General features: G+C 48.8%; 1 protein-coding gene across 2 annotated transcripts in view; it reads right to left on the bottom strand.

Annotated features, from left to right (window-relative positions):
* Positions 1-17784, bottom strand: part of Tnfrsf11a (TNF receptor superfamily member 11a) — a 61376-nt gene extending 43592 nt beyond the window's left edge. The window contains exon 1 of one of the 2 annotated variants that reach the window (XM_047526766.1): positions 17695-17784. In XM_047526766.1, coding sequence (XP_047382722.1) covers positions 17695-17769 — 75 coding nt within the window. In that variant the 5' untranslated portion in view covers positions 17770-17784. The remainder of the gene's footprint in view (positions 1-17694) is intronic. The other variant, XM_047526767.1, reaches the window with a different exon arrangement.
* Between the last annotated feature and the right edge of the window lie 940 nt (positions 17785-18724).

Below are 18724 nucleotides of genomic sequence, written 5' to 3'. Positions count from 1 at the left end.
TAGAGAATATAGTCATACCATACAAAATTCAAGAGGTAGGACAGCCTCCTCAGGGAAGTCTCCCTCCACCTTCTCCCAGTTGTGCTCTCAATATTACAGTTCCTATTTTGGTTTTTCCCTGGTGTATCTTTCTGGAACTGTGAGGGGAACTGATTTGGGATCCACCCAGGAGGCCATTCTTTATAACATTGCCTCAGAGGCAGGGACCAAGTCTGTTTCCAGAGGAAATATAAGTTGACTTATGGAAATCAGAAGTCTTGTACAAAGTGGCCATGTGTTGACAGGGCCTTACTACAGTTTTTAATCAATAAACTATAAAAATTCAATTTGACTCACAGAATTTACACCAACTAACCTTGGTTTTCTAATAGAATGCTCCTGAATCAAAAAGGAATATTAGTCTGTTCATAGCAAACATCCTCTACACACACAAATCCTCCCTACAAATTTCTACAAAGTGGGATAATGATGCAGTTGATTTATTTGTGTTTTTGGCCTCACTTTCAAGTATCTTTTTGTGTCTTGTGGATAACTATTTCAGGGCACGCAGGTTGGTGTTTATCTTAATGGCCGACAGAATCTTCTGGATAACCATGTCCATAGTCTATGCCGGGCTTTAGGAGGGATGGGAGATGATAAATTGTATATTTAAATTTTCTTTTTAAGTCTCTGTGGATTTATTGCACTACACAAAGCCATGTTGGATCTAGTTCTGAAAAACCGTAAGCTGAAGAAACATATGATTTCTGCCAGTAGAGCCACAGAGACCAGTGGATCTGTATTTAGAATCCCATGGAGAAGGTTGACTTAAATATCTATTTTTCATGCTGCTAATGAGCCTAACTGTAGGGAAAGCCATTATGGATACTAAAATTACTTTCTTGCTCCACTGAAAATTCATGCTGACATAGAACAAAGCAGAGAGACTTGGCCTCTTCTGTCAAATCAAGAGGGAAAGAACCTCACTCAGAAGGACGAGTAAGGGATTTTCCACAGGTTTTATAAAATATCACTCATGACTATATTTGAGAATTTGGCTATAATTTCAGAAAGGATGGTATCAAATTTCTGAATGTTACAGTAGAATTGAACTCTGTGGTTTTGTTGAGAGAGACTATTAAATGTGAAAACAACATTTTACTTAATAGTCCTGATACCCTTGAGAAAAAACCCCTTCAAGAAAATCACTATTGAAGCTGACCCTACCCAGAATAGAATACAAATAAATTACTAGTGACCCCAGAACACCAAGGCAGCTTCCTTTCCATGATAGTCTCGTGCTGAGAAGTTAATTCTCTGGGAGGCACTTTGCCTTAGAAGTAAATAAACAGCCAACCAACCAACAAAAGGTAGCATCGAAAGATCAGAGTAACCTACAACCTACACCTTGGTTTTTCTCCACTACTTTGAAAGCCTTTTTCCTCAGTCTGTTGAGAAGACAGGTCAGAGAGAAGGTCTGTTTCCTTATCACGAATGTTGCAATCAGTGAGTCACAACAGTCACCCTTTCCACTGGGATGTTCTGGGAGAACTTCTCAGCTCTCCTGCAGAAGCTTCCCGATGCCCTCCTGTTTTAGAAGCTTTGGGGCAGAGGTTGTTTGTTTTGGGGTGCTGGGGGTGGAACCCAGGACCTTGTGCTTGGTAGGCAAGTGCTCTACCACTGAGTCAGCTCTAGCTGTCTGTTCTTGGTCATATGCAGAGTCATGTCTATGAACAGAAAGAATGCATCCCAACATCATGCTTCTTGCTTAAACACTCACAACAGGGAATAGAGATGATAGAGGGATCATGTGTAGCTCAGAAGTTAGATAAGGCAGTTTTCTTTTGTCTTTTTCTTTTTCTTTTTTTTTCCTTTGGTACCAGGGATTGAACCCAAGGTTACTTAACCCCTGGGTCACGTCACCAACTCTTTTTCATTTTTTATTTTGAGACAGGATCTCACTAGGTTGCTTACAGCCTTTCTAAGTTGCTGAGGCTGCCTTTGAAACTGCGATCCTCCTGTCTCAGCCTCTGAGCTGCTGGGATTACAGGCATGTGCCAGCAGGCCATTTTCTCCAGAAAAAAAGCATAATTAAATATTAGCTAAAGTCAAGTTGGATCAGACACAACATAGGAATTGTAGTGAACAGGATGCAAAAGAGCTCAGCAGGAGGAGAGGACATGGTACTCAGTATGCAGGGGCCCTACTAGGACAGAATGAGGCCTGGCCAGGCAGCCCTATGGGCCAGGCAGGGTAGGCTTCAGTGCAGGGAGATTTTCTACTTGGGTCCATACTTGGAATTGGGCTTCCAGTTTGGTCTGGATAAAAGAATGCTTGACATTTCTTTAACAAAACTATCCACACTTCTAATATTTGAGGACTAAAAGGCAAAAGACAAGTCAATTCTGTGGTTCTGGGAATTCGAACCGTGGTCCTCGCGGATGCCAGGCAAGCACTCCCCAAGAGGAGCTATCTCTCGAGCTCCACAACAACTCAATTCTAAGCCTTAGTCTCCTCACCTGTAAGTGGGGCCGATAATTGTGCCCACCCTACTGCATTGAGAATCGGAAGTGATGATTCATGTAAATGACTCTGCATTGGCCAATGGCACTACTCCACAAATATTAAGGCTCTGCTTCGTCACTTTGAAGCTAACTACCTTTGGAGTGGGTTGCTGGGAGAAGCGGGTCTGTAGTCTTGGGGGAGAGGAATGCAATAGAAGTCACAGAAGGAGCAAAATGGACCAGAGACCCAGAAAATCCCAAAGGCTGGATTTCCCTGAGCACACCATCTTTCTTTACTTTTAACCTGGCCATGGCAAACCAAGGCTGCAGGACCCAGCCTTCTAGCAGCATGTTTGGGGTAAAGCATGCATTAGGAAAGTGTGTTTGGTTCTAAATTAAAAAAAAAAAAAATGTTTGTTCATGGCATCAAAAACTTGAAGCACTGCTCTGAAATACTGACAAATGGTCCACGTCATTTCCGTGGTTTTGTGTCTGGGGTTCAGCCGGCTGTGTGAGCCACCTCGAGTGCAGGCAGGGACAGTATTCTCAGTGTGTTTGCTGATAAAACTGCTGCTAGATTATATCTGTGGGTGACTGCTGTTAAATAAGACATTAACCAAGTTATGACCGAATGTCCTTCTAGACTTAGAATTTTAAGCTTACGGATGTACAGAGGAAAAATAGCAGACTCGTTTTTCTTTTGTACAAACCAAAACTTTGCACTTTGTACTTCAGAACATTGCAGAGGCACCTAGCAAGATGCTGTGTTATAAATTAAAAACACAAACAGAATAAGGGCAGCATTTGGGAGTGCCTGTGCACCCCAATGTATCACCTGGCAAACTCCCTGGGGTGTGCTCACCCCACGTGTCGACTAGCGTACTACAGAAGCTATTGGAAACTTGGAGAGCCCAGGTTACACCAGCCAGGTGTGTGGTTTAAGGCAGGACGGAAGCGGATACAGAAAATCAGAAGCTTTAACAGAAAACTCCCTGAGCGTTTAAAATAGAATTGATTTCAGGGGAAAAATAATCTGCCAAAAGTGAGACTCAAATATTTGTGATCAACATGACATGAAAGGATACGTTTAGTTTGTTGGAGAAGATTATGAAGAAAATCGGCTGTCATAAAAACTGTAATTGGCCTGTCACTAAGGATGTAGGGCCTCCTAACCTGTGAATGTGTCTAGTGGAGTTTTCAAAACTTCAGCCCCAAGGTGCCCATCCCAGCTGGTCATCTCCCGCTGGTGCCATGAAGGTTACAATGTGAATGAAGCCCTCCTCACATGACACCAACCCCTACAGCCCTTGGGAGTCAATTTACTCACTATGCAAATAATAGAGAAAAGCCAGTCAGCCCTTTGCCCGACTCATTCACCTTTATCTCGAAACACAATCTGTCTGGACCAGAAGACAAGGTTTGGTCTGGTTTAGTGCATAACAATGGAGAGCGAGGATCTCTTTAAAAAGCTCTGCTATTGTGATACCATCAAAGGCACCTTTACAGAGTTCCCTCTCATTTTCTTCCCTGGAGCAAGACTGAAGGATGGCCTCGTCCCTGACCTTTTAAAGCTTTTCTTTTGTTTTCTTTTCCTGTGATTTTTCTTCCCCTGTGGTACTGGGGATTAAACCCACGGAGCTGAATCCCTAATGCTTTTTTATTTTTTTATTTAGAGACAGTGTGTCACTAAGTTGCTGAGGTTGGTCTAGAACTCAAGATCTTCCTGCCTTAGTCTCCTGAGCCACTGGGATCTCAGTTGTGCGCCCGTGGGCCTGGCAGGAAGGGTCTTGCGGTTAAGCAGCCTCAGGAACCACTTTCTAAAGACTGAGGATGAGAAGGGATGTGGGCGAGATCTCATGGAGGGAGGGACAGGAAAGAGCTGGCCCAGCAAAGTGGAGACAGGCTGGTCCCTGGGAGGCAGAGGATGCCGCTCAGTCCGGGCTCCAGCTGCCTCCTGCTGTGAAATACCAACTTTGGCTCTTTTCTGTGCTTGTCCTTTGCCATTTTTTCTTAACTTTTGGGTAATTAAATTTAATAAGGTGTTGACTGTGGCAAAAGACCTGTAAACATAAAATTTGCCATTTTAACCATTAAAAAATGCAAGCATTAATTGCATTCACAATATTATACAACCTTCTGTTTCCAGAACAACTCCAAACAGAAGGTCGGCCACCATTAGGTGATAACTCCCTTCCTCCTCCTCCAGTCCCTGGCTGCCACCACTCTACGGCCTAGCTCTGCGCATCTGACTCCTCTGTGTGCCCATCTAAGAGGAGCCACATAGCATTTGGCCCTGTGTGTCTGGTTTACGTCACTGGGCACAATGTCCTCAAGGCTCATTCATGTTGCACCATGTACCTGAACTCCCCTCTTCTTTATGGCTGAATAATACTTCATTACGTTTTCACTACCACCAAGGAATGTCTGTGGTTTGAAAGTGGTTTGCCCCCACCCAAACTGCAGCAAGGTGCAATTCCATGAGGCAGCGGCATCGAAAGGGGGTGATCGAGGCACGACTGCCCTCGTGAAGTGACTAGCGCGGTTCTCCTGAGTGTGCCAGGTCTCGGAGGAGTGGATAGCTCACGAGAGCAGGTGGTTGTAAGGAGTGCTCCCGGCCCTCCTGGGTCTCTTGCTCCATCTCCTAGCACATAACTTCTTCCAAAGTCATTTGATGCTCACAGCTCTGGGGCACACTCTGGTGGTGTAATGCCACCTGCCATGTGACACAGCCAGGGGGCCCTCACCAGATGCCAGCGCCATGCTGGTCTTTGTAGCCACCAGAACTGTGAGACAAATAAGTCTTTTTTCTTTATCAAGTACCCAGGCTCAGGTGTTTTTTAACAGCAATATGAAACAGACTAAGACAATTTGCCACAAGACTTTTAAAAATCTTTGTGATAAAACACATGTAACATAAAATTTATCATCTTAACCATTTTGCCAAACAATATATTTTGGAATAGATAGCACACACAGAAAAGATGACTTGGGTCAGGATTGACTAAACAAAAACAAACCTCAAAAATATGGAGCAAGGGTAGCCTTTTAGAAGTCTTGACATATCCCCCTTTGATTTAGCAAACATTAGATAAGCAACTTCATATGCTGCCTTGGAAGGTGCTTTCTACTTCCAGTGCTGATGGGCCCATGTGCATTCCCCCCGCCCCTTGATTCCAGAAGGATGCCCTCAGGGGCCAACCAAAGCATTGTTGCCAGGGGTGGGGAAGATAGCTCAGTTGGTAGAGCACTTGCCTTGTAAGCATAAGGCCCTGGGTTCAATCCCGAGCACCCCCAAGGAAAAAAAGCATTGTTGCCTTTTGCTCACCCTCTTTCTCACTTTCCTCACAGTGCACTTATTATGCTCCACTCCTTGAAAAGAAAACGTGTGGCCCAAGGGAAAGTGAAGAAATCACCTTGCATTTCAAAACTTTAATGGCAAGTTTCTTTGTCTTCCAGAGAGAGAGAGTGAAAACACTTTGCTGCTGTGGGCGACTTGAAAAGAAAGTGCAGGGACGGTTTGTTTCCTGACACAGTAATGAGGATGGCTTTGACTTGTCACACCACCCACTCGGCACGACCTCCACAGGCTCTGCTGAGGACTCCTTTATTCTCGCTGGTGAAAGCCCTTTTTTTTTTTTTAAGTTCTTACTCGTTGGAGATAAGATCTGCCTCTTTTCTGTAGTAAAATTCCGCCACCTCTGTGCACATCTTCCAAGAGCACCCTGGTGTGCTGGAGGCCAAGGACCCTTCCAGGCTCCTCCTCCATCTGTGGATGAAAACTGCTAAGGCCATGAGACCCTTAAAGTGGCCAAAGAATTAGCCCTCCTGTCTGCACTTCCCCTTCCGTAACCTCTCCTGACCCTCACAGTGAAATCCACTGCTTCTCTAACGTGCCACAGGATCGTAAGGAAGTCTTGTAAAATGCAGATTCCGATTCCGTACACCTGGGGCCTGGGGCAGGGCCAGAGACTCTGCATTTCCAACGAGCTCCCAGGTGCGGCCGGTCTTTGAGTAGCAAGGTCAGAGATTACGTAACAGACCAACTTTCAGTCCAGCTGTGCAGTCAGGTGCAAAAGGCCCCTCCCCGCTGCCGCGTCTCACCTCCAGCCACTTTTCCTGCTGTCTCCAGTTGCTGGCCCAGGCTCCTCGGCCAGGACACACTCCTGCAGCACGCTGCTCCAGCAGCCGTGCAGAGCTGCGCAGCCTTCAGGCTCATGACCACTACGAAGCCGAAATGTGAAATACTGATCTCGGCCATCTTGGTTTAACCTACGATCTCCCTCACACTGAGACCAGTTAGACTGTGGGGCTAGATGGTTTCATGCCACTTGGACTTTTACCCCAGACACTTTGACACTCCATGATAGTTTTTATTTGTTTGCTCTTCTCGCTAGATTGTGAGTTGTGACTAGGTCCTTAGCACACCAACCTCTTGTTCCCCAACGTTTGCAGTAAGATATCCCCAAAGTCTCCCACTGGGTACCCCAGGCTCGGTGTGCCCAGTCACTCCATGCTCAATGGTATGCCAAGGCCCGGGCACCTGGCTCTGTGTGTACCTGCTGAAGTCAAAGACCAGAGCCAGAACTTTCTCACATTCTAAACGCCGTGTGGTATCATTGAGAATCGCTTCTCCCATCACTGAATGCAGACACCATTTATCCTGGAACAACTGACACTTACGAAACACCTACTATGTGCCAGGTACTAGGTTCCTGGCTCTTGGCTTCCTTTTCTGCCTGCATCCTCACAAGAGAGAGGAAGGAACTTGCTCAGGTGGCCAGCGACGGGCAGACTGGGGCAGCGCCAGCCAATGAATACTTCTCCCCAAAGGACCACGTGCTCTCATAACTTCCTTCATAGGAGACGATAACAGTTTCCAACCAGTTCTGAATCAAATTCTCACTCCACGCGTGATGTGGAAAGACTGCCAATTGGGGGCAAAATCAGACACCCTGTGGCGAAGGCATCACAAAACCAAGACTTGAAATCTCTTCCAGGGCTCAAAGTTTACTTTCAATGAGGGCAGAACACAGAGCTGCCCAGCCCACAGTGCAGCCGCTCTGGCCTCTCCAAGCCTGTCCCTCTGGGGACATTGCTCTGGGTGTGGCTCTTTCCCTGGACTCACTGCTGGCACAGAGTTGCTGAGTACCCATCGCTTCTACATCCCACTCCCGAGGACTGCTCTGCACAGTTCAGAGGCTGGGTGTGCATCCTGGTGCTTTGATCACTTGTAATTTTCACACATAAGTTGGACCCCAGTGGCCTTGTCGTAGGGACTCCAAGTGGAGCATGGAAAACCTGGCCCATCAAAATGGGGCAACTTTTTATGATCTCATCTCTTCACTTTTAAACCTTGTACCCATTAATGGGTTAGCTGGGCATGGTGCACATGCCTGGAGTCCCAGCCACTTGAGAGGCTGAGGCAAGAGAATTACAAGTTCAAGGACGGCCTGGGCAACTTAGTGAGAACCTGTCTCAAAATAAAAAATAAAAAGGACTGGAGATGTGTACCAGTGGTAAAGCACCCCTGCACCCAATCCTCAGTCGGAAGGAAGACAGGAAGTTAGTAGGATTCAAGACAAAGTCGTGTTCAAGGGCAGACGAGTCCCCACTGAACACTTACTTGCCCCCTCTCGCCTTCCACTGTGGTAGGTTTGGGTTCCGTTTCTAGATTTCTGGGCACTGTGCCTGGGCAGCACCAGGATGTCCTCACCTTGTCCCCAGGGGCATCCCCCATCTCACGCCAAGCAAAAGCTCTAGACTGACAGGGGACCCAGAAGGCTCTGTATGTTCTGAATCTTTTTCGTATCTGACCTCTCTCCTGTTATTTAGGGTACGCCTTTTAAGGAATTGAAAAAATGTCAATAATGGGAAATGATTTTGATAGGTGCCAGAGCAAAGACATTCCAAGTAAAGTCGAGGGCCCTGGGGTCAAGGGAGGTGTCTCCAGAGTCACTGTAATTATAGCAAAACCAAGACAGAGCCTTGAAAAATATCATGGAACTACCTCCCCAAACCTGTCAGACCAAACGTTTGCCCTCTGGCTCTAGGTTGCTCTGGGCCCCCAGATCCAGCTCCCCAGCCTGGCAGATGGCTGAGGCCTGGAGTAGGACAAAGCCGGCGGAGGGAACCTGGGCCTCTGTGGGCAGCAGCAAGCTGAGGCACTGAGGTCAGGCCGTGTGCTGCTGGTGTGGGGCAGAGGGGAGCAGAGGCGCCTGGCTTCGGGAAGTGGCAGGAGTGATTCAACAGGTCACACTTCTTTTCCTCCTGAGTCAGGGATCGACTGGCACACACAGCCTCTGCTGAAGATGCTCCGGGTGTCTGTCTTTTATCTCTAGTAGCCTTAAAGACAACATTTTTTTATACCCAAAGGTCTTAAAATTAGCATACTACAGTAATGCAGCCACATCAATGTTCATAGCAGCTCAGTTCACAATAGCTGGATTGTGGAACCAACCCAGATGCCCTTCAACAGATGAATGGATAAAGAAACTGGCATATATATACAATGGAATATTACTTAGCCATAAAGAAATAAAAAAAATTATGGCATTTGCAGGTAAATGAATGGAATTGGAGAACATCGTGCTAAGTGAAATTAGCCAAGCCCAAAAAACCAAAGGCCAAATGTTTTCTCTGATAAGAGAATGATGATACATAATGAGGGTGGGGGTAAGAGAAGAATGGAGGAACTTTAGATTGGGTAGAGGGAAATGAGAGGTGGGAGGGAGCAGGGGTATGAAAGATGGTGGAAGGAGATAGACATCATTACCCTAAGTACATGTTTGATTACACAAAAGGTATGAATCTACATCGTGCACAACCCATAGAAATGAAAAGTCGTACCCCATTTGTGTGCAATGAATCAAAATGCAGTCTGTAAAAATTTAAAAAAAGACACAATATTTTCATTTCTGCCTAACAACAACCATAGAAAGCCCTCAAGTACGTCCCCTAGAAGACAGCACAGACCCCCACAGATGCACACTGGTGATGGTTTCTTCCAAAACACTAGGAAGCTCGCTTCACCCCACCATTCCAAGAGGGCCCTTTCTCTACCCGATGGGCTCCACCATAGAGCAACCAACCGCGCAAGCACTTTGACAGAGGGGTGAAGCCCAGGGCGGGGGTGTGGCTCAGTGGTGCCACACACTGCTGAACAGATAAACCCAATGGGGGGTGAAGACCGTGGCCACCAGAGCAGGCCTGGGGAGGAGGTCCGCCTCTGCTGCTGCCAGCTGCGCCAACTCAGGCAGGTCGCCTAGCCTCTCTGCCTTCGTTTCCTTAGCTTCCTTGCATGGTGTCATGAGCTCGGAGACAGAGCGCCTAGCACATCCGGGCACACAGGAGGGATCCAGTTAATGGCAGGGACTTTAAATAGAGTAACCATGTTCACTGTTAACTTAGACTTGGGGTCAAGACTTTTCCATCGAATCCCAAGGTCTGTGGCAGCAGCTCTGAACTTGGAGTCTCCCAGGGAAGGTTTTAGAACACAGATTGCTAATACCCACCCCCAGAGTTTCTGAGTCAGTGGGTGTGGGTTCCTGGTGGTGCTGAGGCTATGCCCAAGGACTGCAGCTGGAGAACTGCTGGTCTGCTGCAGAGTCCCCGTTCCTGAGCTGCGCTTGCCCAGTCCTTTGGGATCAGAGCCGCAGTTCTTCTCCAGCAGGCTGTAGCCTGCCCGGCCTCCCCACTGGCCTGGCATCGGGCGACTCAGGATTTTCTCAGGTATGCTCTGTTTGCCCCCAGGCTCTTCTCCCGCTGCGCGTTCTGCCCTTCAGAACCTGCCCTTCCAGGACCAGGTCAAACCTCCCCACCCGCCTCCCCTTCAAAGTCATCCTCCCTGGTCAGCGCGCCTGGTCTGCTTCTCTTCTGCAGAAGGAAAGAAGATGGGTGCTCCTGAGCCCAGGGCCAGAGGGGCAGGTCCTGACCCTAAGGCTTCCCACCATGCCTTGTGGGGTCTTATTTGATTGAGATGATAATTTTGTCAGTAAATACAAAATAACTATCCATTGAGTTGGAAGGAGAAAAAGCCCACAACGAGGTTAGAGGATCTGGCGTGAATAACCCTGGAAAAGGGGAAGCTGTGGGTTAACAATCTTCAGCGATAGAAATATTAAAACTAAAGAAGGCACTGGCCAATGTCTTGGTCCTATTAAAGAACAAATTTGAGGAAACGAGGTCAAATTGTGACATGTTCGATTCAGGTCTGCTTTGAGGAAGTTCCTGACATTAGGAATTATTAGACAATGACATGGGTTAGCCAGGGCGGATGTGAATAATCTCTACTGAGCTTTCAAACAGACTGTCGGTCCCCACAAGTTTTAGGGTCTATTTTGGGGCCAACATTGGGAGAAGACAAGGGCCTTCCCAGGACTCTGTACTGCACATGGGTCTGGTGGCTGCCTGAGCTACACAGGGGCACGCTTTCGAGTCAGATGCTAATTACCCTGGACAAAGAAATAAATACGTATTGCATACTTATTTACATGTGCATATTTACATGTATGTGCATATATATTCGTCTCCCACACGGGAGATGTGCCTGACCCCAGGCCAGCAGCCCTGGGCGCTCACAGGACCGCAGGCAACACCACACGCCTCTCTCCCCCTACGCTATTTAGCCATCACATTCACCAAAAGCTAGAGGAGTTTTTCTTCCTCATTTTTAATGGAAAGTCTTCAAATTTCTGATGGCATAAGGAAGTGGCTCTGGTACTCTCAATGCTCTGAACAGGAAATGTAATAAGTTATTATTACTCTGATGAACTGAAAGTGTAGTTTGGGCAGTTGCTCTTCCGGCCACTTGGAAAGCTGGCAGCTCTGGCTTTGCTTGTGCTGGGCAGGCTTCCGTGTCACCTGCTGGGTTAGGACTTTGTGGGGTGGGGGAATCCAGCGGGGGCTGGTTCACGAGGAAGGGAAACACTCATCTTGGGCAATAATGACCTTCAGGAAAACGTATATGCAAACCAGAAGTCTTTGCCAAGCTGTGCGTCCAACACAAACACTGCTTCTCACGGGGGCAGGTGACCTATCTGAAGCCGGAGCAGGGTGGCCAGGGGTCAGGTCACACCTGCTGTGACGCTGGGCCCTCTGGGGATCACTGGCTGCTTATCTCTGTTCAGTGAGAGTTTCAACTCCTGCTTCCACCCTGCCTCCTCATGCCGAGGACCCCTGGCCAGGAAATGGCTCTCTGATTTCCAGAACACACAAATATCCTGTGCGTCCGATGCCACGGCTGCTTTTCGCTTGTTTTTCTTGACACTAGGGAACTCTGTCTCTGGCTCCCACCGAGATGATCAGGAGGGGCTGCAGAAGTGGTTTCCCCGTCCTCTCCTGGCTGGGGAAGGAGTCCTCCTTCACTTGAACCTGAGCAGCAGTGATTTGAACTAAGATAGCAGCTTCCTTATTAAGCTGTGAAAAGCATAATCCAAATGGTCAGCTGGCATCTGTTATGTCTGTTTTTTTTTTTTTTTTTTTTCTCCCTTAAATAGGTCTAAACAGCCCCGTTCTCGCACCCATGCTGTGGGCACCTAGCACAGGCCGCCGGCTCGGAAGTCACCCTGCCCTCAGCCTCTCCTCACACCATGGCCCTGACCTGATTTGAGATGTTTCTAGCCCTTCCACACACCGAGGCAGTGGCCTCCTTACTGGCCTCGGGCCCCACCCCTGACACTCCTCCCCATAGCACAAATCTGATCACCGCCCTCCTGGGCTCGCAGTGCAGCAAGATTACATCTGAACTATTTTGCTTGCACATGAAGCCCTGCGCGCAGGCTCCTGCCTTCCTCTCCCCGATGGGAGTGCTGCACCCTCGAGAGCTCCCTGAAGACACCCCACTGTTAGGCCTCCTGCCAATCAGGCCTCCACACAAAGCACCCTGGAAGCCCAGCCCAACTGTCACTCTTCCGCGCTTTCTGCAATGCTTTGGACACACACGACTATGAGGAAGACGGACTGGAGATCTGCGACTCTTCAGATCACTGCTCCCCATCCTGTGAGCCCACCACACTTTGGAACACTCCCAAGAACAGGGTCCTGCTGTATTTTCACCGTCTGCACTTTGAATCTCCTGAGGACAGGGGCTGTGGTCCATGGTGTCTGTCTCCTAGCCTATCGCAGAGTGTCCCATAGGCAGAGGGCGTTGAACTTGTTGCAATAAAGAAATGCGTTTAACACACCCTCCGTCTTCCTGCTCATTACTGAATGCGATGTCCTGCACGTGGCAACCCCCAGCAATCAAAGGTTGAAGGTCAATGGTGGCCAACAAAACAGATAGAGATATAAAGTTATCATCACAGCTAAAGAGAATGTGCTTCTGTCTGCTGATGGGGACCCTTTAGGCCTCTTGTCTGAGAGCACATTGCAACTGGAACGCACTGTCATGAGAACAGCGGCACCGGCCGGCCCTCTGGAGACCGAGACAGACAGGGAGCTGCCTGGGAGCTCTGGCAGGAAGCAGACTCAGAGCATCTCTCAGAATCAGGACAGAAGACTCAGCGGTGCGGACCTCCCTCAACGCCCACGCAGCATCCAAACAGGAGGAAGAGCTTCAGAGGGACCAAGCCTGCTGGGTGAAGCCCATGGCTCCCTCCTGGTTTCCTTAGGCTCAGTGCTTAGAAGCAGAAAGGGTGAGCTGAACCGAAACGGTGAATATTCAGGAAAGGCAGTGAATATTCAGGAAAGCCCACACATTGCACCTCGTGGGAAACAGAGAAAGGCCTTTCCACCATCAGGGAGAGGACACAAAGATGCTCCAGGAAAAACTACCCATTGGGCAGAAGCTTACCCACCCAGGCCTGGACCATGCCAGGCTGGAGTCAGGAGCCCTTGCAGATGGGGCCATTAGTTGTGCTGGGGTGGCCACCTGGCCAGTGGATAGATGTCCTAGGGCGTGCACCACCTGGACAGCTGAGGACCATCAGGGCAGGATGCAGATCCACAGCAGGGAATGGGGGAGGAAGCGCAGACAACATTCCTAGAATCCCCTGGACACACCAGGTGAGAAAACACCACTTCTTTTTTTCTCATGCACTCTCCAAATGGGCAAATACGATGAGGGAGATTTTTTACTACTGACATGGCAGATAAAGTTCACACCACACCTTCTTAAAACAACACACTGCAACGGAGGCCCGGGTTTGGAACTCCCCTTTCCATGGCTCATAAAACACTGATTTATTGACCTTCAGAGACACATCTTTATTGTTTCTGTCTTCCTGGTGTAAGAACTGGTAGATAACTGACAAAGCAGCTCATGGCTCCTATCGACATGGAGAGTGTGCTCCTTCCTATCACAGCTTGGCCATTCGGGGGTGAGATGGTGGAAAGGAAATAACAGGGAGGCATCTGAAATATTTATCAACCAAATACACTGAAATCCCACCATTTGTGTATGTGTGTTCTCAAGCAGGAATTCATCTACATCCAAGTCACCTCTAGGACGGGCCGGGCAGCAGAGCACTCACCTACCCTGCAACCCAGCCCCACCCTAGGGGATTTCCTCCCAGGGCTTGCCCCACAGGCCCTTCCAGCGCCCTTGGCCTGCTTTTTATCTGCCTCCCTTACCACCTCAATCAGGGCCATACGAGAGTTATCACAAAACCATAAAAGTGTAATGTCCCGTCTGTTTGCTGGGACTCCTGAATGAAGTGCTGTGTGTAGCCAGGTCATAAACAGGCCCTTCCTTCTGGCAGGACTCCCTTGGAGCTGAACCACTCTCACCTCCTCCTCACCTGGAGAGCCTTCCTCCTCGGCCACCTCTCGGAACCACTTCCTCCCTGACCCTTGACGCCTTCCCCAGTCACCCTGGTCCCCAGCCTTCCCTCCCTGCTCTCTGTGCTCTTGTCATCGCAGGCTGCTTTATTATTATGGCAGTCTCTCCGCTCTGCTGTGACACCTGTGACCTATGAAGACACAGTTACCTCTCCACCCTGTTTCTCACAAGCACAGTGTTTTACACTCTATAAATGTCTTGGGACTGTGGGCATCTGCCCTTAGGTCTTGGGGGACTGGGGTAAACATGGCTGTGCATAGTCAATTATCTTAAGGCAGAGTGTGTGTCTGTATTTGCTTATTTGCAATACATAGCAGAATGATCAACATGAAAACCCATTTAAAGTCAAACATTCTTATTACATCTGAAAAAAAAATTCAGTCATAAATACAAGCAGACAGATATACTCACAGAAATGTTTTAAAAGGTAAACCTTCTAGGTAGGTTTGAATCTAATGTAATGTAATTGACACTAAGTGCAATGTTTGCACAAAATGCACTTTTCTATTTTTTTTTTTTGGGGGGGGTCCCAGGGATTGAACTCAGGGGTGCTTTACCACTGAGTCACATCTCCAGCCCTTTTTATTTTTTACTTTGAAACAGGGTCTTGCTAAGTTGCTGAGGCTGGTTTCAAATCTTTGATCCTCCTGCCCTAGTCTCTCGAAGAGCTGGAATTACAGTTGTGTGCCACTGTGCCAGCATAATGCACTTTCTAGAAGCTGTTTTTGCCAGCTTTATTTTGCACAATTACCCAACTAAGCAGTTCCTCAAGACTTGCCCAGGGTGTGATCACTAAGAACTTCCATGGATTGCCAGTGCAGTTCCTAAATCTTTGAATTAATAGAACGGGGTTGACAAAAAAGCAGTAATTGGACACAGGGAAAGCCTGTAAACAGTATCTTTGGGGGACAATGTCGTAACACTGCATCTAGCCCCACTTTTCAGACAGCATGCATTTCCACCAGGGAGGCTGTGTACAAACTTAAAAAAGTGGAAAAACATCCCAGAGTTATTTGATTGGAAATGACAAATGTAGAATTTTAGGTATGCTTAAAAATGCAAATCAGAATACTCAATGTGAATCCTCATTATTTGTGGTATCCTCTGAGTTATTACTTGCAATTTAGCAGTACCTGTTCCCAATTGATTCATTGGGAGTGTTAATAAAATATGCCTCATGTGACAAGAAAGTGTACGTGATTAAATAGCTTAAAGGAAACCACAGGGTAAACAGTACTTATTGAAAATTCACTCTGAAAAATAAACTTCTTTTGATAGAATTTGCTATTAACATCAGCACCCAAAGCATGTCACGCATGTAGGTATGAATGTAGTTTTGCAAAAGCAGCAGGAGATGCCTTTGGCTGCGTGGTCAGGCAGGGTTTTCTTAGGTGGCTAGCTGTTCACTGAAACCCTGGTCCTTTAGTTCAAATAAGGTAGCACCCTGTTCAACCTGTTGAACACTTAATTAAGCAACTCCTGAAAGGTTTAAGATGAAAAAATTCCTTTAGGTTTTTCCTCCTCCTTTTCCTGCAACCACCCCAAGAGACACATACAATTGGTAATGACAATGAATCCTCCCTAGAACTTTCTGCTTCAGTCTTCACCACATTCCCACTATTTGTGCCAAGGCTTTCACCTAAATTGGCTTTTTCCTTTCTCCACACAGCAAACATAGGTCTCCAAGTGCACAGGGCTCAGTGCCCTGCTGTGGAGTGCTGTTAGCAGAAGTCTAAGCCAATTTTAACCAACAAGGGAAATCTCAAACTGCTGAAACCAAGAAAACCACCGTCATTCACCCTTCCTTCTGGGCAACTTTCAGGCATAAGTGATTTTCTAGTACTGTATTTGATGTGCCAGGTTTGCTGCACTAGAGAGGTCTCTTCCAGGCCAGAAAATCAGTACCTGTCTTTATTTACTTGATAACTGAGAATCCTGGATGGCAGAAAAGGTCTGAGAAGCTGCTACTCAATATCAAGCAGTCCTGCTAGTGGGGCTGAATCTTTTTTTTTGTTGTTGGGGTACTGGGGATTGAACTCAGGGCCTCACAAATGCTGGGCAAGTGCTTTACCACTGAGCCACATTCCCAACCCCTTTATAAATATATATATATATATATATATATATATATATATATATTTTGTAGTTGTAGATAGAATGCCTTTATATATTTATTTTTATGTGGTGCTGAGAATTGAACCCAGTGCCTCACACATGCTAGGCAAGTGCTCTGCCACTGAGCCCCAGCCCCAGCCTGAGAGGCTGAAGCTCTTTATCGGTCATGAGGTGTTCCTAAGTGTGGGGGTAGGGGTGACCCCAGGGGATGCCCACAAAAGGCAACTCACACCTGGGCTCAAGGATCAAGGGATTCAGGGTTCTTTCTGGATGCAAGTCTGGCTGTCCGGTGAGTGGGTTCTTCAGAACAGATTTGCCTACTCCACAGAGTTGCAGTTGGACACCAGGGTAACCCAGGGGCATGCCAGACTTGGGAGTCTCAGAAGGGCCTTGGCCCCATGAGATCGGCCTTTGTGAACCTCTGTGCCTTCCTGTGCAGTTCCATCCCGGTCCCAGCCCAATCCCAGACTGAGATCATGGAGAGCGGGCTCTGTGTCTGGCATCGGTACTGGCTTAAAGCATATTGCAAAAAAGATTTCGCCTGAACATGGTCAGAGAGTTTCTGAGAACAAGTGATTCTATAGTTATTCAGGTCCAGAAACTGAATTGGGGGAGCAAGAGTTTGGAGGATATGAAAAAGAAAGCTCGTCAGTTTTTCTGAAGAACCTTCCAAATTCTCTCCCTGTACACTTAGGACATACCCCGTCCCAGGCAGGGATTGCTCTGTTCTTTCGTTGTAGAGGAAACTGAGATAAGGAAGGGTGTGTAGCCAAGTTAGAGACCCAGTACTCCTGAAGGGCTCAAAGGGTCTGAAGGCAGAGCCCTGAGAGATATCCTCTTTAAGAAGTTATGCAACGTGGGTGTCGTCTGGGACCCTGCATGGTCCTGGTTCCATTCTCTGTTCCCACCGGGTGTCTAAACCTACGCGCCTCTGCAGTAACTATTTGCCCCAGGCGCTTAGTAGGCGCTCAAGAAGTGTTTGGATGGCATCAACTAGTACCATCAAAGTCTGAGATTTAGTGGGGCATTTGGAAGAGCAAGTGCTCTAGTGTTTGGGTCCCGGCAACCTCCTCCTTCTGCACCCCAGTAGTCCTCCCTTCACTCGCCCTTCCCTCCTTCCACCGTCCAACTCCAGTAACCGCCAGGCAACCCCAAGTTTCCACCGTCTCCGACCCGCAAAGCCTCAGCTCTTGCTTCTGGAGGCAGAGGCTCAGAGCGCCGCGCGCCCCTGGTCTCAGGACGTGTCGCGGCCCCTGCTCCTGAGTCTTGCCCACAGCTCCCAAGGCGGCGCGGGTGGCGCCAGCGGGCGCGGCTCCTTACCTGCAGCGCGGTGAACAGCGCGCAGAGCGCCAGCAGCGCGGGCAGCGGGCCGCGCCGCCGGGCGCGCGGGGCCATGGCGCGGTGCGGGCGGGCTGGGCGCCGCGGCCTCTGCGGCCTCTGAGGCCCGGCGGCGCTCCGGACCTTGGCCTGGTCGTCACGCCCCGCCGCGCCCCGCCCCGCTCGGCACCTGTGCGCTAGGCCTGCGCCCCCAACCGGCCGCGCCGAGCGGTGCGGGTCGGGGGCGCCCGAGCGTGGGGCGGCAGCACCGCCCGGTTTCTGCTCCCCGTGTGTGCGGCCGCACCAGGGCGCTGCCGGGAACGGCAGGGGAAGCAGGGCGCCCTGGGAGTGTTGACCGTGCTCCATGTCTCCTTTGGTTCCTCCGTTGGTGGCCCAGGTGGTCAGTCCCAGTGGGTGCGTGATCTAGCCAAGGGAACGCCCTACCCTTGGCTCTACAGGTGAAGTGCCACCGCGGGCAGGTTGACCCTGCCCTCCGCCCTAGTCGTCTTTCACCTTTACCAGACCCTGCCTGCCTGCACCCCAGGCTTTGCGGGCTGGCTCCGGTTCCGTGCGCCCATCCCTTCTTGGCTAAGGTGGGCGAAGGTGGGCGCACCACCACTGCGACTTAACGAGAGAAGTCTTATTATTGGAGATTTCAGTGGTTGCGGTTAAAGGAGTAACACCCATACACCGTCCAGAAGCTTCTGGTCTTCCCTTCACAGTGGTCCAGCAGCCACTTCCTCTGGCCTGTCCTCCAGATCCTTCTCGGGCTGTCAGTCCCACCTGCCTCCGCCCCGGTCCCTCCTAGCTCTCAGGTGGGTCCCAGGCACCAGTCTTGACACTTCCCCTTGGCTCTGACAGCCACATCGTCCCTTCTCTGATGTGGAACTAGCCCGATGTCAGGTTCTGAAGTCCACTTTGTTAATTGTATAGTTGTACCACCTTTCTTACAAATAGCATTTACATGGTATGTCTGATTCTCTTTTGAATTTATGCCTGTTTACAGCGACGGCATATAAATGGGTCTTGCTTT

This window comes from Sciurus carolinensis, chromosome 15, assembly GCF_902686445.1.
Source record: "Sciurus carolinensis chromosome 15, mSciCar1.2, whole genome shotgun sequence".
NCBI classification, from domain to species: domain Eukaryota; kingdom Metazoa; phylum Chordata; class Mammalia; order Rodentia; family Sciuridae; genus Sciurus; species Sciurus carolinensis.
The sequence above is the reverse complement of the archived record's forward strand: the minus strand, read 5'-3'. Positions and strand labels throughout refer to the sequence as shown.